This window comes from Armigeres subalbatus, chromosome 2, assembly GCF_024139115.2.
Source record: "Armigeres subalbatus isolate Guangzhou_Male chromosome 2, GZ_Asu_2, whole genome shotgun sequence".
Lineage (NCBI taxonomy): Eukaryota > Metazoa > Arthropoda > Insecta > Diptera > Culicidae > Armigeres > Armigeres subalbatus.
In genome coordinates, this window is record NC_085140.1 from 8525603 (window position 1) to 8549745 (window position 24143).

Consider the following 24143-nt stretch of genomic DNA (forward strand, 5'->3'; position numbering starts at 1 on the left):
CTGCTCGGGATGCGATACCTGGCAAGGCATTATGTGGGTGTGTAGCATAATAGGAGCATAAATTCTATACAGGGCCGGATTTAGCCGGAAGGAGGCCCCGGGGCCGACAGCTTGTGGCGGTCTGACGGCGGCAGTAAGCCAGAAGATCCTATATGGAACATACTGTCAAGCTCCGTATCATTCTGGACCAAGTCAACGAAGTCATTGAATACTAAAAAGCATTCAATTGCCTCAATTACAAGAATATATGAAGCGTATATATGAAACACAAAGCAGAGTCCTTCTCGTGCAGAGTGTTGCACAACGGGGTCTTATCCTATCCCATTTGTTTCGTAGCTGGTGTGGGGCAAGGATGTAAGTATTCCATTACCACTACTGTTCCTTGTCGTATTCATCTACACCTACTAGAAGGTGCAATTAATCAGTTAGCGCTCAACTTCCAAGTACATAGTGCAATATTGCTTTTCATTTTTTTCTTTCCGTATATAATTGATTCTCCTTCGCGAGTAGTGCAAGAATGAGTTATCGACGCGAAACACCTTTAGCGTTCGATTATCCTGCGAATATGGCGAAGAAGCCGTCTTTTGAGGAGCTTCATGACTGCACTGGGTTAACATAAGACCTGCAGCGCGAACAAGTTTCTTTAACCAAGTAAAGCATATCAGTACGCATTCGTAAAGGTCGTTTACCTAGCCCAGCTGAACACAACAACAATCACGAGACAGCGATAGAAGACTAAATTAAAAATTAAAAAGAAAAAAAAACTCTCCTTAATATGTCCACTAAGTAAGCAAGGATGCTAATATAATTTTCAGAGTTATTTATTGATTTGCTCTAGCTGATTTTAAATTTTCGTTTAACTTTCATTGGCAAAATCAGACACTATTCAACCCCTAGGAAAAGTCACATTTCATTGTCCAGATAATTCGCCGATTTTCACAAAATTTTCCCGAGCCTTCAATTTGTGTGTTCTGATAAATTGAATAAAAACGGTTCAACGCATAAGGGATATTGGACAAAATTAGACACTGATGGGACCATGTGCAAAAAAGGAATAGCCTTTTGATATACCTACAATAGTCTTCAAGGATCTTAGTACATTTTCCTAAAATGAAAATTGATTTGATGTTATACTTTTGAAAATATTTTTAAATTATAGGGGGCATCAGACAAAAAGAGACACTAAACATATTCCCAGTGAATTGTCCGAGGATAACACTATTTGATCGTCCTGAATTCCGTAACTGACAGTAACTCATTTGATGATCTCCTCGAATCTTAAATGTGTATCACATAAAGCATTTTATAGGGGGTATTAGACAAAATGAGACACGTATCCGTGTTCAAAAATACATGGGAGGCCTATTATGATATTTCCATAACACAAGTCAAGGTTTTCCCCGTCTTTTCGATTGATGTGAACATATGCATGAGCAAAATCCTCTATTTGTAGGGGAAATTGGACAAAATAGGACACTTCCAGTATTCTAACGGGAAAGGGGTAGGCACCATCAGATTCTTTGGGTTTTTGTGATTTTTTTTAAAGGTAATCTCCAGATACATACAATTGCGTGGTTGAATTGCGTCCGTTTTTTGGCTCGAATTTGCACACTGTGTGGTTTGCTTTTTTTCTTTCATATTCGTGTCTTTTAATGGCATCATCAATAAAAATGGTAGTACTTTATGTGAAACAAATAACTTAATGCTTAGCGTGGATGGTGTTGTTAGAGTAAGCGCATTCTCACGGCTATTATTGTTACTATTCTGGGTTTCAGTCCCGGAATCAATTTTGTAATTTTTCTGCGATAATTCTCGCGAAAAGTGAGTGAGAGGTAAAAGTGATGAATTCAAATCTAGGCAAGTTTTTCGTTCATTTTCCAAGGCTAACTCTAGAGATAAGATTGATGGGTGGAAGATGATCCTCAACATAAACAACGAAAAAATATTCTCCCTCCCTCCCCGAGAAACGCTTGTCACAATGAAGTTTCTGCAATCATTTTCGTTTGACTTGTGCGGAAACCCCTTCAAAGGTACTATAAAGGGTACGATCGCGCTTCTAGAGTTGGAAGGCAGAAAACTGATTTGCTACCCATGCCTCCTATGATATCTGCTACAGCATGTCACCATAGAAACGATCTTTAAAGTGCCTCCTGTTAACACTGCAATTCATATTAATCCACATATCTATTCACACATTAATGGCCGTTGAAGTTATCTGTCGTGCATCGATTTTCCGCTCGCCTGAATCACCCATTTTCCCACGCACTTCTATCCCATAATCTCTCAATTAGCATCAATCAATAGCCTGATGCGCAAAGCCTTGCGTGCTCCTAAATAATAGAAGCACGCGTTGTTATGAGTGGTGCCTGCGGCACTGCACTTCCGATAGCAATCAACATATCTCCAGCAGCAAAAAAACCGCACCCACAAACAACAAACTCTGTTATTAACAGCTATTGCGCCGTTATGGCTAAATGCATGCCCGTTGCATGTCCGAAACCTGTCGATGATCGTATGAACAATGGTTATCAATTTGCTAACTAACTCACTCCACTAGCTTCGATAACAAAGTACGATCGCACGCTCACGCATTCTCAGCCTCTAGGGATGAGGTTCATATCGATGGAAGCAAATAGCTTACTGATGCGCACACCCTCTGCCACCTGTCTATCCACCTCTCTACAAACCGGTTCAAGGTCGACCATAAATCATTCCCCGTGGTGTTGAATCAACTCAGCGACGTCGCACGTTGGCAAACGAACGGGTTCGTCGTTTAGGCGGTCAGCAAATTTCCAAATAAGCCAAATTAAGCCAAACGATCTTTGTCGGACCTTTGTGACGAATCGATCAGAGTGTTGTTGTTGATAGAATTTTCTCACGATTCGTATACACAAAATGTTCTGGGTATTTTTTTTCTATTTGAATTTGGTATAGATTATAAACATTACTTACTTCTGTGGGCTGTATATGGTATTAGTTTGCTGCAGATCCAAATGATGTTAGTATTATGATGAGAAATATCTTGGTTTCTGTCTGGTGTTTCCATCTACTGTCTAACTCTTATCTTAGGCTTGAATACTAATGGAAGCAACCTATTTTTTATAACTCCACCACTTCAAAAAATATATTTTGATAGATTCGGAAGGTTTGTAACAAAGAATGTTGCTTCAAATCGTTTCAAAGCGAATTAGACCACATGCGTTAAATCTCTCGTACGGTCAGATTCATAATTTCACAGTTTTTTTTACTAGTTATATCACTTTTTATATTGTATGTTATATAAAAAAAACTTCTAAACATCTCCAACTGAAATCCTTACGCTAAAACTTTCCTATTTATAAACTCATCGAAATGAATACACGTCTTAACATCTGGCCTCTTTGGTCGCAACGCATATTTGCAAGAATGATTTACGATCCTGCCCATTCGTCTGGCTTAATCCGCGCGAGCGGAGACACTTTGTCAGCACAAAGCGAGAAAGTACCGCACCCAGCAGAAGTATAGAACCTGTCGTGTCGCTAACCATTTACTTAGCTGCACACTCGCGCAAAGCAGCCAGCGAGGGAGATCCTCTCAGCTGATATCCACCAGCAAGCAACTACCCACGAAGGATGTTCGAAACTCATCGAGAAGCTCGCGCCACCAAGCCAAACGCTGATGATCCTCTCCATGCTGTTTGTGGGCGCAGCATTCAGTCGACAGTTAGCAGCATCGCATAGCAGACGTTGAAATTTCGCGATCGCGCGAATCGACCCGGCAAATTAAACACGATCGTCGTGAGCCGCGACTTTATCTTTTTTTTTTTTGCTGAAGTCACCTCACCCACTGTAGACCTCTGGGTTCCACTCGATCGCACCCCGATCGAGTTTGTTACAAGATAAACATTTGTTTCTGGCTGTAGTATGGTGCATGGATGGATCAACAAAAGCACCATGACGCGATCGTTCTTCATAGCCGCGGCTGTCGTTATCCTGACAATGAGCGATCGTGCCGTAGCAAAAATCTTCAAGAGGTGCGAGTTGGCACGTGAGCTGGCACTCAAACAGGTGCCGGAAGCCGAAATTGGGGATTGGTTGTGCATCGCCGAGCATGGATCGCGGTTCAACAGCTCGGCTAATAATCTCAAGTACAAAAGATTCGGGGGTTCTGCATATTATGGGATCTTCCAGATCAGTGATCTTTATGGCTGTTTGAAAACTTCTATATGTGGACTTTCTTGTGCCGCTTTAAAAGACGATGAAGTGGATGATGACATCGATTGTATGATGAAAATTTACGGCGAGTATAGCCGAGAAATTGGAGATGGTTTCGCCGCTTGGCCGGTGCATAAAATTCATTGCCGTAACCCGGCGAACTACATACCTTTTAAGGAATGCTTGAACGAAGAAGTCATGAGATTTCAATCGTATTACAAAAGGAAAAGAGCGAAAGCTAAGAAGGCTGATTTGAAAGCGATAGCAGAAGTGGGAAAAGTGTATGATCGATGTGAACTGGCTGCTGAACTACGGGATAAGTACCAGATGCAGTCAGAGCAAATTCCTACATGGGTTTGCATAGCGTATCATGAAAGCCGTTTTAACACATCTGCCGAAGGTCGCCTGAACGCAGATGGGAGTGGTGATCACGGACTATTTCAAATAAGTGATATTTATTGGTGCTCTACAGGGCGATCTCCAGGCAAGGCATGCGGCGTGACATGTGAAGATATGCGAAACAACGACATTAGTGATGATATCCGCTGCATCAATACGATATTTAAGGAACACCAAAGAATTTCTGGGAACGGATTTAACGCATGGTCTGTCTACCAACCCTACTGCCAGGGAAGAGAGGAGAGTTTCGTTCACAACTGTTTCGACACAACCAAACCAACCAAACCAACCGAAGTAATTCGTCCACGGCCGGCCATAACGGCTCCTACTACACCGAAAACCAAATCGTCGGTTGTCTCGATCGGTAAAATCTATGACCGATGTGAGCTGGCGAACGATCTTCTGCACAAGTTCAAACTTCCCAAAGATCAAGTGGCAACTTGGGTATGTATTGCGTATCACGAAAGCAGCTTCAATACGTCGGCGGAGGGCCGTTTGAATGCGGATGGAAGCGGTGATCATGGACTGTTTCAAATTAGTGACATTTATTGGTGTTCGCCTCCAGGAAATGGGTGGGCCTGTGGAATAAGTTGCGATGATCTGAAAGATAACGACATAAGCGATGATGTGCAATGCATTCGGAAAATATTCGACGAACATCAGAGATTATCTGGGGACGGCTTCAATGCGTGGTCAGTGTACAAGCCATACTGTCAAGGGAAGTCAGATAGCTATGCCAAGGGGTGCTTCGGATCGGATGATGATCATACAGTCACTTCCGCTTTGCCCAAGCCTGCTATCACTGCTCCTACTCGCGTTCCTCCTAAAAAGTTGGGAGTAACTCGCGGAAAAGTGTACACTAAATGTGAACTCGCAAGAGAATTGTACTACAGACATCGACTCTCGATCGAGGATACTGCTATGTGGACTTGTATCGCTCAATATCAATCGAACTTCAACACCTCGGCCGTAGGATATGGAGGTGGAGACGTGCAGTACCACGGCATGTTTCAGCTCAGTGATGAGTACTGGTGTTCGCCTCCTGGTCGTGGTTGGGTCTGTGGACTACCTTGTTCCAATTTGGAGGATGACGATTTAAGTGATGATCTCGCTTGTATGAATCACATCTACGAAGAACATCAGAGGATCTCTGGCGATGGTTTCAACGCGTGGGCCGTATATCAACCTAACTGCAAAGGGAAGGCTCAGAACATGATTGAGGGATGCTTCGAGGAAGGAGAGAATGCAATCATTCCAACTACGACGAAACGAGTTCCTCATAGGAAGCAAAATGTTGGAGTTGGAAAGATTTATGAACGTTGTGAACTGGCTCGCGAGTTGTATTACGTACACAATCTGCCGTTTGAGCAGATCGCCACTTGGGTTTGCATTGCTCATCGAGAATCTAACTACAATGTATCCGCGATCGGTAGACTAAACGCTGATGGAAGTGAAGACCATGGACTGTTTCAAATAAGTGACATCTATTGGTGCTCACCTCCAGGAAAAGGTTGGGTTTGTGGAATAGCGTGCTCAGACCTTGAGGATAACGACATAAGTGATGATATTCAGTGCATGAAAACAATATTCGAAGAACACACACGGCTCTCTGGAGATGGATTCACTGCTTGGGCTGTTTACAGGCCTTACTGCCAAGGAAGATCCGATCATTACATCAAAGGGTGCTTCGATGAAACGACAACAGTGCCATCAACCACTGCAAGGAAAACAACATCAACGACTCAAAGATCAACTGGTACCACAAAACGATCAACTTATTCGTGGTTCACCCCAACTACCAGAAAACCTACTACTGCCCTAACATACAAAACTGTACGGACATCAACTACCAAAAAATCAACACTGCCATCAACGATAACTACCCGTTCTACAACTACCCCACGATCTACAATTGGATCTACAAAGTCGACAACAAGTCTCTATGATTTTTATTTGAACCATTTTGGCCGCCCAAACACAGCTCCGGCTTCCTTCACTGCCTACACTCTGAAACCACCGAGTTCACCGAAACCTGCCCTTTCTACGACCGCTGCTCGAATAACGGCCTGGAAATCTTCCACTGATCGAACTACAACGCGGTCCACCACTATCAGAGCACCTACATTGAGCACCACCACGTATTCAAGATTCGATCAACTTTTTGATAATTTTAAACATGGATAGCCGAATAAACAGACCTTTAGTTCAAAATCAAACATAACTCATTCAAAGAAATGTCCTTCACCTTTGGTAGTTTGTTAAACAAATTGATCGATCGTAAATCGACGTCCTTCACAATCGATTCCACGTACCTACGTTTTTTATTCAATTACATCCATCATAGCTGAGGATCGTCTTCAAGAGTCGTAAATCAAAAGTAATAAAACGGTAATTTTATTGCCCACTTCTCAACCTCTCTTCCGTTCTGTTTTACAGATGCCCCCGTCGTTCTAACGCATCCCCACATGATGGGCGCGGCAAAAGAGTACACCAGTCTGATTGATGGGCTACATCCCGATCCAGACAAGCATCAAATCTTCGTTGACGTGGAACCGGTAGCATATATTAACGCTTGATCAATTGATCTAACGACTCGTTCGACAAACTGCAACTTAACTTTAAATTTTATTTTCCAGCTCACCGGAACTCCCCTAAATGGAGGCAAGCGGGTTCAGTTCAACATGTTTCTACGAAGGATCGATTCGATTCGCCTGACGGATCGTCTGCAAACCACCCTTTTCCCGGTGCTGTGGATCGAGGAAGGAATCGCCCTGAACGAAGACATGGTCAAACTGATCGACGACAGTTTGATGAAGATCCTCACCCTGCTGGACATTGTCCAGTGGGTCATGATCGGGTTCGGTTTGCTGTTGGCGATCGTCATGCCGATCGTGTACTTTAGCAAACGGAGACAACCGTCGGGGTCGATTACGCCGACCCTCACGACCACAACCAGTACCGTGAGCATTTCGGAGGGCGGTGGACTGGGGGGAAACCCGCAAAAATGACAGTCTCTGACTATGACCTTTCTGGACTGATCCGACAGGGAAAGAGTGCGGTAAGTTGATCGGGTGAAATGATGAGATTGAGCGTGAGCGATCGAGTGAACGAGTATCAAGTGCCAACACCATATGAAGCAAAGTGCAGCAACGCAAGCGGTTCGCTATTGTGCATTTCAGTGCAAACTAAGTCATTCCGATTCCGTCCATTTTAGGGGTATATGAATCATGATTCTTTTTTAATTCATACAGTAGAAGGCAGTTACAAATAGCTAATTTTATGTGATTTTTGTACATAAGTAAAATGTGTTACCATAATCCTCAAATTTGTTTTTTATGATCCGAAATTCAAACCGATTTTGTTCTCAAAAACAAAGATTCGCACCTGTCATGTAAGAATTCGTTAAAAGTTAATTAGGCTTCTTTCTTTGCATTCTTTGAATACCAGTAAAAACTAAAAATAACTAGAAAAAATATTTTAAGCTCTTTTTTCCACTAAATTCAACCGTCTAAGACGAGTTAAGTATTCTCCATTTAATTCCAACAATTATTTCGATATATTTGTAGATACGTATTTTGATCACAACTGTGTGGTCGTCTTCAGTGTCTCGTACTTGACTCGACTTGGAGAATACTTAACTCGTCTTAGACGGTTAAAAAGAACTATTTTTTTTGCCGGCATTATTGTATTCGCCCAGTTTTTATATAGATTTTGGAATGCTCTATTATATAATACTGGTGTTGAAGAAAGGATCCCATGCATCCCGGACAAACAAAAGGAAATTTTATTACCTGCATATATTTATTTTCTGCCGCTCAACACTTATTTGTGTTAATTGCGGTATATTATTGGTGAAATTCACAAAAGTGAAGTAAGCTTTATTTAATGGATTTCTTATGATTCACTTAAAGCCAGTGGCGCCGGGAGTGGGTGGGACAAGTAGGACATGTCCTACGCATGAATTGTCTTGGGTGGGACAATCAAAGCATTGTCCTACCCATGATTATGGTAAGAACATATGAAGTCATTGGCTGGCAAGAATTTGTGTGTTAGCGAAAGGTGATTTTAAAGTTAATCATAGTCTAATAATAATAGACTACTAATTATTCTTTAAGACTTCAGGCAATTTATAATCCCGAATGCACTCTAAGCTGTCCAAACTTTACTTCTTTAACTCTAAAGGTTTTCAAAGTTGTCGACATCTGCAAATTCGATCAATTAAAATTTATGGTAAATAAATCACAATTGATTGGATTATTAGAAGCCCATAGAGAAAAGTTTTCTGCAAACCTCAAAAGATTTATTGTAATCTGATTAACCAGAAACATCCCAAAGCCTTCTCGTAATCTGGTCCATGAGGGATTCTGAGCTCCCAAAAGATTATTTGACAATCATACGATTTTTTGGGTATTTTGCTTTGAATCGCTAGGTCCATAACTATTTCTGAAAGTTAAATCCTAGCAGTAAACAATAATTGAACAATTGAATATTTTTTCGAATCTCTGTGATCCGTGACTTTTCTTGGAAGCTTCCAAGATTATCGATAATCGTGAAAATTCCAAGATTGTTATGCTTCTTGGAAATCCTTGAACAATCTTGGAAAAGCAAATTTGTCCTAACAATCGAGGAAATTTTCTCAAATTATGTGAGTATTCTGGCCACAAGAACTATTCAAGTGCTGATTATTTTTAGAATTGATTACATTGCATTGCAAGCACAACTGTCCCATACTAAAATGGATATTTTTTTCTTTTCTCTTTTGTTTGACGTTCCAAAACCAAAAACCAAAACCAAAACGATTCCTACTGTTATAGCTATACTGTAACTGTTCCAAAACCTCCCAAGGCACCTATGAGAGGTCATAGAGTTCTCGCTTAACTTTTCAAAAGGACCTAAGTAACATTTTTTTCATGAATTAATTTGAATAGCGCAAACAACAGAAAAACATGAAAGCTTTTGATTGCACTACTCAAATTAAATCATGAAAAAAATGTTACTTAGGTCCTTTTGAAAAGTTAAGCGAGAGTTCTCTATTGCTTTCTTAAGGACAAGCTACGCGTCGCAGCATGCGTGGAATAATAATAATGACAGTTGTGCGTGGCTTCCGTTTCAAATAGGTTGCCCGTGTAAACGCGAATGTATTTAGTTTTGGACAATTCCGGGAGATTTGTCCTTAAGTATAGATGTCCAATTTGAACAAGAACGTGGCCAGGACATATAATAGTCTATGGTTGTAACACCTACGAATTCAGGAGAATCGCTTAATGCTTATGTTAAAACCAAAACTGTTGCCAAATTGGCATTTCCTGTTTGTCCTACCCACGACTCAGAACGTGAATGCGCCTCTCCTGAGGATTAAGGATCGTAAATGTGGCCTATCCTAAATCCTAAAGTGACCAGACGTCTTATATTATGCGGGACTGTCCCAGAAAGTGAATTCAAGAGACTATGGAATCCGTAGAAAAATCCAGAATCCTAAAAGCTTTTGAAACCTTAAGGGTCTGGATAATGTGGGGATATTGAAAATTAGTTTGATGTGCGGAATTAAAAATATGTCGAAATATTCTGAAGAGTTTAGGTCATGGCTATTCCAGGATCTGGAGTCAGTATATCAGAATATCAGAAAAGTCAGTATATCAGAAAATGTCAGAAAAAGTGTCTCTGGAACCTTCTTCTTCTTCTTATTGGCATTACGTCCCACACTGGGACAGAGCCGCCACGCAGCTTAGTGTTCATTAAGCACTTCCACAGTTATTAACTGCGAGGTTTCTAAGCTAGGTTACCATTTTTGCATACGTATATCATGAGGCTAACACGATGATACTTTTATGCCCAGGGAAGTCGAGACAATTTCCAATCCGAAAATTGTCTAGACCGGCACCGGGAATCGCACCCATCAACCCTCAGCATGGTCTTGCTTTGTAGTCGCGCATCTTATCGCACGGCTAAGGAGGGCCCCTAATGGAACCACCCCACCCATTTTTTGCCCTTCATACAGGAGTTTGATGAAATGCAAACAATAATATAAACATGATCAAATGCAAATCGTTTGTCAGATATGGCCAGTGCTATCGGCAGGTGCCTTGCTACAATAAAACATTGCACGAATCTTCGCTATCTCTTTCCCACTTGATAAAAATTAGAAAACAACAGGACCACTTCCTGTCAAATTTGACAAGTACTGGTCCTGTTGTTTTCTAATTTTCAACTGATGGAAAAGAGATAGACGACGTGATGACGTCACCGTGCAATGGAGTATAGATGGTAGTATCATCATCATCATCATCAACAAAAAGAAAGATTCGCACCTGTTATGTTAGAATTCGTTAGAAGTTAATTAAGGCTCAAATTACCGTCATCCAGTCATTGACGAAAAAGACAGCCACGTGCTCGTACCACCCCCCCGTAATAAAACCACCTACCGAGGGGAAAAAGCAGTCTCCAGCTGGATGGGGGAAGTATTTTTGTTTCAAAACTACATCATCCAATAGCGAAGACATAATTATATCCAGTAAATGCTTCAGTAGATTGCTTCATTTTCATTAAAAAAAACTGCCTTTTGCAACATTTTTTCCCAAGAAGGGAAATCGACGATTTACTCTCACGCAAAACATGGCAAAATATGTAGCAAAAGGCAGTTTTTTTTTTAAACTAAAGCAAAATACAACCAAATGAAGCATCTACCGGATATAATTATGTCTTCGCTATTGGATGATGTAGTTTTGAAACAAAAATACTTCCCCCATCCAGCTGGAGACTGCTTTTTCTTCTCGGTGGGTGTTTTTTTTTACTGGGAGGCGGTACGAGCTTGTGGCTGTCTTTCTCGTCATTGACTGGATGACGGTAATTTTAGCCTTAAGGTGATTATACAATCAAGTCATGTGGTGAATTTCAAATTCACCACACGATTTTCTACTCCTATTATCAAAAGTTCAAATGTAGCGTAATAATTTTCGTACAATGCTGAAATTTAAGTCGATTGTTTAGCATGAGTAAGCAAGCGATCTACGGATGTTTCATCCCCATGGGCGTTGTGGTTCTTTCAATTCGTGTTCTTGAAAAATCACTAGAAAAAGCACGTGGTTTTCAAGATGGCCGATTTGTGGCTTTGTTGTATAACCACCTTAAGCTTCTTTTAATTCTTTCAAATACCAGTGAAAAGAACTATTTTTTGCCGACATTATTGTTTTTGCCCAGATTGTATACATATTCTGGAAGGGTCTCAAACAAAATTGTAAGAAAATCTATAATCCGTTGGATGGGTGATAGAATTAATCCTCGGCGTTATGATGCTATTCTATTGGTAATCCCCTGTTATCATTGTTTCACTGATCAATAACTAGTTATAAGAGGAGATATAATGAACGACAATCAGCATGCTCAAGATTAAGACGTAAAGTAAAAGTGACTTCTACTGTTGATACATAAATTGTTGTACTATGGAGGAACGAATTTACTTTCAAACATATGAATGCAGAACTGGATAAAAATTGTACCTACCAGAAAAAATGAAACACACATATTTTCTGCAAACTTCATGGAATTAAGTTCGTCATTATGATTATTATTTTTCAGATTAGTATCTAAAGTATCAGACAACCTAGATTTAGATTTAGGTATTTAGGTTTCTATCTTTCACATATGTTGACATTTGCAGTAAATTATTGTGGAAGTGCTTAGAGAACACTAAGCTGCGAGACGGCAATGTCCTAGTGGGGGTTGTAATACCAATAGGAAGAAGAAGTTCAAACATGTGCTACTTGGCTATCATTCGTTTTGCGCAAACTTATTGATTAGAAGGTTCAATCAAGGCTAATATAGCGAATAGCTAAGGATTTGAACAGTGTAAGCTTTAAAGTTAACTATTCAACGTTAATTATTGAGTAAACGTTAATGCTAACTAGTGCTAATTGGATGCTAACAGATATACATTTATATAATCTTGCATAACACCAATCCGAAAAAAGTGAGATTTATTTCTATTGAGAAACGAGTGTATAAAAAGAATATAGTGGTCAACCTCAACAAAAAAGTGGATATAGCCGTGAAAGAAAATGGTTAGTGTCAGTTATTAACTCTTTCTACTCTAACTCATCTAGGTGCTGTAACCGAAATCTGGCGTACTATCGAGTGCTTTGTAAATCATCTCGCTTCCAAAATTATCGAAGTACACCATCGAACCATCTCTGCCAAGATAGCTTATCTGTCTGTTTACAGAGAAGGTCACAGATTCTTCAATTCTGGTAAGCCTAATCCTTTTTTTTTCCTCTTATTGGCAAAAACAACGGATGTGAAATAAGATTTGAATCCAACTTGCTTGCGGAAATTCCAATGCAGATTGGATGAACGCCAAAGACATTTTTTAACAGAAAATATGAAACTGGATATGGCCTTGGGCGTATGAATGGTAATACTGTAGACCAGGACTGCCCAACGTACGGCTCAAGGTCCCATTTTTTGTGGCCCGCGTTGTGTGGGGAAAATCACTACATTACCGGTCTGCAAGCTTTTCTATCTGGCTCGAGAGATTCCTTTATTATTTATTATCAACTCTGTAGATTATTACTGAAGTCAAATCTGTTATTAGAATCTTTTACTTATATTGTGTTTCAATATATCTTTAACTGCTGTTTATGCTGGTATCAACATAAATCTAATTGGAAGAACTTTATTTTCTACTCGTAGAACGGACGTTTTAAAACCAACGATTGCGCCAAACTATTTATTTGAATTTGGAACAAAAATAAAATTTTACATCATTTGAAACGGATGCATAAAACGAAAGTGCGATGTGGACCCGGATAAAAAATATAATTAAAATATCATAAATTTTATTGTTACAACACCATTTAAAACATATTTTTACCATTGAATATAATGGAATTTTGACAATAAAATCACATGAGAAATAATGGTTTTCCACGATAAAATGAATGGTAAATGGGACTTTTACAATTAAAAAGGGGGGTTGTTATGTATCTTTACAATAAAAAAATCGAAAATTTTCCATACAAAATTCGGAGCAAAACAATTGATTTTACGGTTCTTCAATGGGATGATTTCGAGCGACAAAACAATAGAAAACATTGTGTTTTAAATGTTTTCAATTACTGTTTCTATTGTTTTACAATAGAAATACAACAGGATTTAGAATACATTATACTCCAATATTCCAATAAAAATACAATACAATTAATTGTTTTACAAATTATTTTATTTTCCTCCGGTTATTTAGCATATCTTTAGACGAATCCAGCGCACCACTTCCAAAGTTAAGTGGGTTGCCTGTATCTGGAGAAAAATCCAACATCGGTTTAAAAAGCGTACTAACTTTGTTCCGAATAGACAATACATATAGATATAAACCTGTGAAAAATGTAAATTATAAAAGCATGTCAGTTTTATTAACGTCGAGAAGAAAAGAAAAAAATACCTGCATCAGTTCTTATTATATCCCGTTGGTGAGATTGGCCAATGGTAGCCACTGAACGATCTTCAATCAGTGACCAGCAAGCAGCAGTATTTTATTTATCATAAGCTTCATTTCTGTAAAGGAACAAGGATACATGTTACCAGGCATGTCATCAGGTATTATGATGATAAAATTTTCATTTATTTTTTGTTCGGGATGAACCACTGCGTTCATTATGTACATTGAACTTTTGTAGTATAAGATTACGATTACCGGTGGTGAGTATAAACCGTTTGTCAGCGCAATATCATTATTTGACACTTTACCGGTGGCTACTAAACGCGCTGCTAAAACAGTAGCGCAGCTGACAGGTGACCAAATTGACCAAATAACAGCGCTACTATTTGATGAACTATCAAACGTCGAACGTCACCGATACGGAAAATGCAGCCACCGAAATGATAACCGAAAATACCGAAAATAGTGACCGATGCGAAAAAGAGTGACTAATCTCAAATGACAGTACAGTGAGAGTGATCAATATACTCGCGCCCAGTAATGATGCTCTAACGCGCTTCAACACTTTAGATACTCACCACGGTACAGAAGCCATAGTGATCTACCGCTTTCCCAGCAGCAGAAACTGCAATGAAAAAAACACTTTCTGCACCATACAGTTTCATTATTTTCATCTCTTCACTAATTATAAACAAAACTGTACACGCTCAAATAAATCCAGCCATTCTCCGAGTAAAATTATAAGCAAAAGTTTTTGTTCCCTTTCATTTTTTTGAAATCAAATTTTTATTGCAAAACATTTCTAGACCTGCAACTAGACCTGCAATATGAAAATATATACTTGAGAACCGGTATAACATTTTTATTTATTTAACAAACAAAGCTATTGTAATTTTATTGTTTTCAATTGTTATTTCATCAATATAATAAATCCATGAAATATTCCAAAATTATATTAATTCAATAACATTAGACGGATTTCCAGATCATCCAACCCAAATACTTTTAAAAATTGTTTAGTTTTTGGATGAGCAATACTAAACATAAGCGAACAATAAAAATAATAGAATATATCGGAAACATTTAAATATATTGTTATTTTAATATACGTACAATAAAGATCTTTTACAACCGTGAACATTTTACAATAAGCATACAATAGTTTGTATTGTTTGCCACACAATCTATTGTATTTCAATGGGTTATGTCATACAAGTTACTGTAAATTTTTATCCGGGAACATTGCGCTTCAATGGAGGATTGGAAAAAGAAGTTTTGAAGAAGATTTTAAAACTACGTTACGTGAAGGGAACGACTGGAGAGAAACTGTCAAGACCTGTATGAATAAGCTTGGACTCTCCTTTAAAATCTTAAGTGGCCTTACAACTGATAGAGCACCAGAAGGAACACTGGCGTTGTGACATAGCATTGCATTTGTCATCAAGAAAATCTAAATAAATGTGCGAAAATGACCCCAATTCCTGAAGTATTTATGTTCGTCATCAATACAATCAACTTAATTAACGTGAGGAAACTCAACCAGCACCAATTCCAAATGAGGGGGCCAAACGCAAAGGGCTATAAGTGACAAAAACATTTGTTTTGGAAAAAAATATTATTAAAATATTATTTATCAATATTTTTTCGTTCCATACAAATCGTATGAAAGTTCCAAAAATTACTAATTTTCTGTGAATTTTCACATTTTTCTGCATATAACGCACAAACAATGTTATGAAAACTCATATGTGAATATGTACGTTATGTGGAAGATATTGATTTGGAAAATGTATTGGAGGTAACCACTTTCCCTTCGATGGGACTCGAACCCATGACCCTACAGTACGCTAGACTGGTGCTTTAACCAACTAAGCTACGAAGGACCTCCGTCGGCCTTCGCAACCTAGCGGCTACTGAACGAGCTCGAGATTCCCAAATTGGACGCATAGTCAAATCACTCGCAATCTATTTATCAAGCCAATACTTCCACATGTGTATTGTACACGTCCACATTAGAGGAGCGTGAGTATTTAGAATGTCTGGCGGCTATACACATTCTTCATCAGCAACGGTACTGATCAAGTGAGGTTGTGTAAGCTTTTTGCCAGTCGGTCGTCAAGCTCAGACCCGACCGCATTGCGTAGGCAAGAGCACGCAACTCAAGTTCAGTTCAATCAAAGGTAATTGCCTATTTCCGGGGATTAAACCACCCGACTTGGACGTTAATTTACAATGTTATGAAAACTCATATGTGAATATGTACGTTATGTGGAAGATATTGATTTGGTGTATAGCCGCCAGACATTCTAAATACTCACGCTCCTCTAATGTGGACGTGTACAGTACACATGTGGAAGTATTGCCTTGATAAATGGATTGCGAGTGATTTGACTATGCGTCCAATTTGGGAATCTCGAGCTCGTTCAGTAGTTGCTAGGTTGCGAAGGCCGACGGAGGTCCTTCGTAGCTTAGTTGGTTAAAGCACCATTCTACCGTACTGTAGAGTCATGGGTTCGAGTCCCATCGAAGGGAAAGTAATTAACTCCAATACATTTTCCAAATCAATATCTTCCACATAACGTACATATTCACATATGAGTTTTCATAACATTGTAAATTAACGTCCAAGTCGGGTGGTTTAATCCCCGGAAATAGGCAATTACCTTTGATTGAACTGCACAAACAATATCAATACAGTCGAAATTGAAATGGGTACTAGATCAAAAAAAGCTCGTTGCTATGAAAAACGACAACAAAACAAATGACGTTTTCTGTTGTTGATGTGTTTGTTATTGTCCAAAGATGGTCTAGTAGCCTAAAAATTTGAACAGCCGTCAACTATCCAGATTGAGAAAACTGTCAAAACGTACGTGGACGTACCCATTCTGCGTGGCTCTATTGTGCGCCGGCCCTAGGTGAACGTGAACAGTGAACAGTAAACGTTTGCATTTTTTTATTTGGGGGTTTCTCTAATTGGGCCGAAACGCAATTAAAAAGCAGCTAAATGTCAAAATGTGATTAGTCGAGACCAGGCATTGAAAAGAATCAGATCATGAGTAAAAATCAGCTTAATTCATGCCAACTTGATGTTCTCCTGCGATCTAATCGCTGATGCTTTCTAAATCGTTGAAATTTGGCGTTCGTTGATTCAATGTATAAAGATCTTCATCGCTCACCAATGGGAGACAACTGAGCAAGGTAAATCACTTGGTAACCTAACAATGAGTGTTGTTACCACACGGTGTTAGAAAAATCTTTTCAGACATTAGGAAAATTAAGTCCGCTATGAGAACGGAACTCGGATACACTGCATGGGAGGCTTCGATACTTTCTCTCCTCCATCCCAGCAACTTGAAAGCAGAGTGAATAAAGCAGAACACGTGATGTGTTTTGGTTTTATTCTAGTAGAGCAAGCGTAATGCAAATGCTTCAGGCGTAGCTTCCATGGATACCATACCAAGTTTGGCTTGGCGAACTCTGTCGCTCGTTGTTTACGCAGCAACGATCGCTCACAATCGTTGTTTGGTATCCATCTGAGCAAGGCTGTTCATTCACTAGCATTGGATGCTATGATTGAATTAGATTAATGCTCCCCAAGTAACCATAAGTTCGACATTCCACGACGTATTCTACTTCTAAGTTTCAAAAAGTTCACATGGAGTTGCGACGGAACTTTCTTGCTGCTTTAAAGGCTAATGAAAGCACCTTGGATACTTTAGGGTAGAAACAGTACTTTTACGTACTCATAGCAACTTAATGTTTAATATCAGTTGCCAAAGGTTCCTACAGTAACTTTCAAGCTGATTGAAAGTTCCATAGTGTCATCTTAGAAACTTCAAACATCGAAGTTCCTAAAAGGGTAACTATTGAACCTTTCAAAAACTTCGAAGCTTCAAGAAGGTTTACTGAAGTTCTGCTGCTACAAAGATTTTTTTAATTTTGAATCCTACTTACTGTAAACGTATAGTAGTAGATGAAATAAATGTTTTAATTTTTATGTTCACAATGTTTATGGAATTATAATATTTAAATGATCGAACAAAAAAAAAGGCCAGGACAGGTTTCGAACTCATGAACCTCTCATGCAAGGCACGAATGATGACCACTGAACCATAGATGTGTTAAATTATTTTTCCGAAATGAACCAATTTGAAATTATAGTGATCGTAAAAACCGTACACAGAACTGGACTAACATTATAAAAGATGCTATTTGAGTGTTCGATAAATATAAACTTTAATCTCTGCTATGCAATCGATTGAATAACAAATAGAAATAAAAATATAAAAATGCTAATAAAAATCCAACTGAATACGTCATTTAACGACTACTATCGATCAAATTCCGACTAATATCTCAAATTGTCATGAGAGATTTACGATTGTTCTACAGGACGGCAACAAAAAATGCGCTCTTTTCATAAACACCGCTAGAAGTATCTGTCAAAAGTAATTATAATCAAATGAAATCGTAAAAAAGCATACTGCAGCATAATTTAAAATTGAAATGGATTTTTCAAAGAAAGTAAGGAAAAGCGGCCTTTTTTACTACCGTCGAAGGAAAATTCTCGAGAAATGGACTAAGGAAAACCAATTATTTCAATCAGGTAAGAAAGCACCAATTGTAGTTTTTCATAATTAAATAAAACATTGATATTTTCAATAGATCATTGTACGTTCAATCAACAACTATCATCTACTTTGGGGCAGGAGAATCGACCGGATGCTACGACTGATGATGGGATCGCAACTGGTGATCTCTCTGGTGATAGTCAGTTTATAAATACACAAGAAATAGACAGCGGTATTCCGAATATTGATAACCCTACGGACACTAAAGATTCAGAAGAGAATGTATCACTATCTGGTGCGTATGACGATCTTATATCCACTGATGAACTCGATTCAATGAGCCTTGAAGAAAGCATCCGATATTGGGCTCTTAAAACGAACCAACCGCATCAATCCATTAACATGATTATGGACATCATACGCAAAAAGACGGACGGGAAACTATTACCGCGATCCGCCAGATCACTGCTAAAGACTTCAAGAACTGCAACGTCGAATATCGTAGACATAGCTGGTGGTCAGTATTGGTACTATGGGATTAGAAGGTGCCTGGCAGATTTCTTTCGGTAAGTAAAATAAAAAAAATTACTTAAAATTTAGTGAGTTAGTCTGTTTACCCAAGAATCCCACTTTGACTATTTTGCATTGGCATGCCTACGAAATTGTTTCTGCAAAACGGGATCATGTTAAAATTATCACTGTGATACTTACAATTGAAGGTTCCTCCAACCTACCAGCTTATTTTAATGTATTTTTCATTTCAATTTTCTTTTTAGCGATATCGATCATCCTATTTCCATTTCAATCAACGTGAACATCGATGGCATACCTGTTTACAAAAGCAGCAAAGCCCAGCTATGGCCAATTCTTTTCAATATATTTGAGAAACCAGATATTAAGCCAATGGCCATTGCCCTATTCCTTGGCAATTCAAAACCTGAAAGTTTGGAAGAATTCCTGCGACCTTTTGTAGATGAGTTCACAGATATCTTGAACAATGGATTTTTCATCAACGGTAATAAAATAACCATTCGATTGAGATGCTTCATATGCGACACACCCGCACGTGCCTTCATTAAGGGTAAGATATTGTATAGAGTTGCATCATTTATATAGTAGCGCATTGCAGTACATAATTTAAATATCAAAAGTTATTGTTGTTCAGCTCCACAAAGGATTTTTTTTTCAAAACTTTGACAAATCAGTTAATATTTGATATTACCTCAATTTGCAAACTTTTCAATCACATGCAAAAGATAATACTATATAGAAAAAGCAATTCAGATTGTTACAATTATGTATTCATTTTTTCTTAATTTGTACGTTGCGAAAAGCAATTATTTGCCCTCATTAAGAATATTTCTAATGATATTAATTTTTGCAGGTGTATATGGCTTCAATTCAAAAAACGGTTGTATAAAATGCACATGCGAAGGCGAATACTCATATGAATCTCGCACAGTAGTATTCACTTCAGTGAACTGTGCCAAACGAAATGACCACGAGTTCAGGACGAATGCTTATAGTCACCATCAAAAAACGATCACACCTCTGATTGATATTCCCAATCTGGATCTTATTCAGGATATTATCGTAGCAGATCGCCTCCACCTAATTGACTTGGGTTTAATGAAACGATTATTGCTTGGGTGGAGAGATGGCACTCTAGGGTACGCAGCTAAATTATCAGCTTTACAAATTAATGATATGACGGTTATTATACGGACAAGACTATATATTATACGGACAAGACTATTATGGTACACACAAATCAACGAAAAAATTTCCTTTATTAACAAATTTCGGAGATTCTGTACGCGTTGAGATAGAAGATAGCTTTGTTCTGAGTAACTCTCAAAGGAATAGTTGGTTTTTGACTAAAACCAATCAGGTGGTAAAATTTGTTAACGCGACACAAACGCCAGGAGTACAAATTCATGGTAAAGTTCTGGTTAATACCCGAAACTTTTTTGATGATCCTTTTACCTCGTCTGTTTTATACGTATTTTGCGGTGATATTAATAATTTGTCTCCTGATGAGCTACTATTCGGATGTGATGATATCAAGTGCAAACTAGTTGCTGTTCCAAATGGCGAAGAATATGTGTTTGTACCTGTACTGCATACGCTTAAATCAATTTGAATAAACATTCGTTATGTCAACAAATAAAATCAATGTCGTTTATTTATCGTATACAAACGAGAACCATTGTTTAGTATAAGTCAATGAATTCCAAATTTTTCATTCGGCCAACTCGCAAACGTTGTCGTCAAGTGGATCGTTCTCCTCCATATCTAGGCTGCCTTCGTAGTATTCATCAGTGGAGCACGTCTCATTCGATGATTCGGCATCCATATCATTCACCGGTTCGTTACCTGCTGTACCAATTTCCCCGGAAATTTCATCGAGATACTCATATGGTTCGTAGTTTTCTACGAAAGAGTCATACAAATCGGTGTTAGCTTCATTTGCCATGCCATCTAGAGCATCGTTCGAGTTTTCAATCATACCTTGCTCTCCTTTTATCTCCACACCTTGATCAATCCTGTCGTCTGCTTTTTCGATTACGATGAGTCCTTTTCCTCCAGTCGTGATGTGCTGTGATTCTTCATTGCGGTTTATTACTCTTTTCTTAACAACATGACGTGAGCTTCGACGAACGCCCGAAGATTTTAGTCTTTTACCGGCGTTTTTCAATTTCTTCATAAAAAAGTTGGTCAGTTTTTGCTGTGTAACTATTTCAGTATCACTAGTTCCAATCTCCACAAAAACCTTCAGCATTTTACGATTGACCATAATTGGGATTTTGGGACCTTTCCGACTTGATCCTGTCCATGTACACTGCGCTTGGAACTTTTTGGTCATCATTAAATCTAGTACGCATAGCATCCGTTCGTCAGCACAATCACCACAGACGTTCACGCGAAGCCATTTTACCTATAACCAGTAGAAACGAATATGATTTAAACGATATGTAATTAGTGAGTTCAGCATGCGAACAGATACTTACCAGATTTGATCTATAGGACTCATTTTCAAGGTTCTTCTCGAGATCTTCCAGTTTTCGAGAATCATCGATTCGTTGGAAGCAAAATGATCGACCTGATTCTGTTGCTTCACCTTGATCATTACGAGATTTGAGTGCGTCCATAATAAATTCCAGTTGTGTTGATTGATGGGCCAATCTTTTCTCCAGGGATGATATGCGAGTATTAAGCATGGTATTTGATTTCTGTTGCATGTCAATAAGCCGATTCAATAGGTCCACACATTGTTCGATTGATTTTGCAGATGATGATTGAGGGTTGTTGGTCAAAGAGAGAAGTTCCGGATAATTATTATTGGCAGCGTCAAACTCGTAAGATGGTAGGATTCCGGAAGCAGATTGCGCTTCGACGGTCGCTGGAAGCAGTGTGCGCTTTGGTGGTGCGGCTGTAGCAATCAGTTTTGATGGCGTTTTTCTGGAAATATTAACTGAAACCTTACGATGTGGTGTAATTTGGAGAGATGGCTCATCTGCGGGTAAATTGAGCAAATCGTGGAAGTTGACTGGAGCTGTTTTGTTGCTCTTTTTCTTTTTCTTGAGGATCAAGCTTACATCCGAGGAAGAGCAACCTGACATTTCGTCGATCAGTGAGGCTGCTTGGGCATAAGTAGATATATTTTTACGTTTGATACGGCATTTGTATCTCAGCCAAGATTTTCCTGGTGCGCAATTCTCGTCCCTTTGTAGCTTTGCCTGCTCGGAGCTAGACTTGACGCTAGGCCACCAAAGAATATTGCCATGAATCGACGTATTGATCCATTTCTCAGGAACTGCCGAAAGCTCTTCCCTTCCTCCGGCGCTATGAGTTTGGACAATGGCAAATGGCATACCTGCTGAGAAAAGTAATGTTGTTAATGTTATGTTTGTTGAAATAACTCGAATTTACCTTCAAATTATTTTGAAAAAGAAAAACAAATTGCAGAGAGGTTCTCGTCGGTATTGTGTTTACTTTATTTTCACTTTCGCAACTAACAGTGTTGCCAACAAAATTGATCAGTTTTAATAATAAAAAAATCTAATGGAAGTAAAGTATATTTGATTTCAATTATTAAAATGGTTGCTTTGATTGATACTCTATACATCATTAAATATAAATGAAAATGAGGCAACTAGAAGTCAAATGAAATATTTTGCTGCATATAATAAAAATGTGTGGTCAGATTTCTGTGTCAGAAAAAAATACAATTCGGCAACCCCAATGCAAACTTTACACTCATAACTTGAATAGCATTAGCTACAAGCGTGAATCATGTATATATTTCAGATGGCGTAGCGGTTCGTGCTGGAGTTCTCACGGAGAAGGATCGGGTTCAATACTTCATGTAGCGCAACAACAAAATTATATCTAATTATAAATCACATTAAATTTCATAAATGTCATAAAACAATATTACACACAAAAATCTCGAATCGGAAAACTACTCATGATCCCAATATTGTTTATTTAATAAATATTTTTGTCAACGAAGTTCTGTCGTAGGCTGCTTAGAAAGCTATTCGCGTACATGTGTGAACTTGGGAAGTTCGTCGCAAGTACTGAAATAAGCTGCTTAGAATGCTATTCGAACATGTTATAGGAACTTTGAAGTTCGAATAACGACTTAAAAATTAGGCTGCTTAGCATGCTATAAACCAAACGCAACAAAGCTGATTAAGCCATTAATAGCATTTTATCCGAACTTCTGGTTACTTGGTTACGATCGTCCGCTTCACTCACGCTTTCAATGCCTGGTCGAGACACTGAAGACGGCCTTACTGTTGAGGTCGAAATGCATATCTGTCAAAGGTACAATACAGTAGTGGAATTAATGGAATAGAACAAACTCGTCTTATGACAAGCAAAATGTGATGTCTAAAACGAGTTGACGTTTTATTTCCGTCTTTGGCGGGATCGATATACATATCTTGGCGCGTAAATTTTTCCTGTTCAATGCAAAAAGTAGAGAACATTGATGCATGTCAAAACGCTCCAATCAACGAACGGCATTCGATAGTTGGGGTAAGGTCGTGCCCTAATTAGCGAACGATCACTGTAATTGCACAGCGCGCCAGTTCTGATAGAATCATCGCCAATCAGGGGGAGAAGGCGGAGCACTGAAGCCCTACCCAATAGAGGTAATAAACTATAGAGGACGATTGTCGCTGCGGTTCCCTTTGTTATCGTTCCCAAACATGTTGGGTACCTATCTGTCAAAACGTACTGATTTTTCCTTCGTTGACATTTAGTGCCCTATCTTCACCAGCAAAAGATGTTTCGCCAACGACGACAGCGACAATCTTCCTCTATAGTTTATTACCTCTGTTCCCTACCCCGACATGTGCGACATCCGCGACATCTGGATTTGGTTCTAAAATGTAAACAACATGTGGTATGATTGAGATACATGCTTGATTATAGGAATTCGGAAAAGAAATTATTTGCAGTAACTAACCGAATATAAATAGGGGAAATGTTCCGATTTCCATCTCACTGTACATTATACTAATTTGCGTCCAAACTTGA

The 24143-nt window shown here is 38.8% G+C and overlaps 4 protein-coding genes and 1 long non-coding RNA gene across 9 annotated transcripts in view; 3 read left to right on the forward strand and 2 right to left on the reverse strand.

Moving 5' to 3' along the window:
- Positions 1–7909, forward strand: part of LOC134217637 (sensory neuron membrane protein 2) — a 124971-nt gene extending 117062 nt beyond the window's left edge. For both annotated transcript variants that reach the window (XM_062696441.1, XM_062696443.1), the window contains 2 exons: positions 7029–7147; positions 7229–7909. In XM_062696441.1, coding sequence (XP_062552425.1) covers positions 7029–7147; positions 7229–7600 — 491 coding nt within the window. In that variant the 3' untranslated portion in view covers positions 7601–7909. The remainder of the gene's footprint in view (positions 1–7028; positions 7148–7228) is intronic.
- On the forward strand, positions 3280–6968 carry LOC134217636 (uncharacterized). Its single transcript, XM_062696440.1, has one exon. The coding sequence runs from the start codon at positions 3903–3905 to the stop codon at positions 6774–6776; it is 2874 nt and encodes a 957-aa protein (XP_062552424.1). The 5' UTR covers positions 3280–3902; the 3' UTR covers positions 6777–6968.
- Positions 7910–13476: 5567 nt separating the features above from the next.
- LOC134214006 (uncharacterized) lies at positions 13477–14722 on the reverse strand. Its single transcript, XR_009979598.1, has 3 exons — positions 14601–14722; positions 14026–14138; positions 13477–13958 (listed from the first exon to the last, which is right to left on the reverse strand). It is a non-coding gene; the product is annotated as an uncharacterized LOC134214006 (long non-coding RNA).
- Positions 14723–18247: 3525 nt separating this feature from the next.
- LOC134214008 (uncharacterized) lies at positions 18248–20417 on the forward strand. Its single transcript, XM_062693455.1, has 4 exons — positions 18248–18628; positions 18688–19159; positions 19370–19674; positions 19978–20417. The coding sequence occupies exons 1-4, from the start codon at positions 18529–18531 to the stop codon at positions 20415–20417; spliced, it is 1317 nt and encodes a 438-aa protein (XP_062549439.1). The 5' UTR covers positions 18248–18528.
- Positions 20418–20835: 418 nt separating this feature from the next.
- Positions 20836–22624, reverse strand: LOC134214007 (uncharacterized). Of its 4 annotated transcripts, none has more exons than XM_062693454.1 (4): positions 22527–22624; positions 22081–22473; positions 21605–21996; positions 20836–21531 (listed from the first exon to the last, which is right to left on the reverse strand). In XM_062693454.1, the coding sequence occupies exons 2-4, from the start codon at positions 22466–22468 to the stop codon at positions 20836–20838; spliced, it is 1476 nt and encodes a 491-aa protein (XP_062549438.1). In that variant the 5' UTR covers positions 22469–22473; positions 22527–22624. The 4 variants fall into 4 exon arrangements, with proteins under 4 accessions (XP_062549438.1, XP_062549437.1, XP_062549435.1 ...); XM_062693453.1 differs by having other exon boundaries at positions 20836–21026; positions 21105–21531; positions 21605–22473; XM_062693451.1 differs by having other exon boundaries at positions 21605–22473.
- Positions 22625–24143: the final 1519 nt, after the last annotated feature.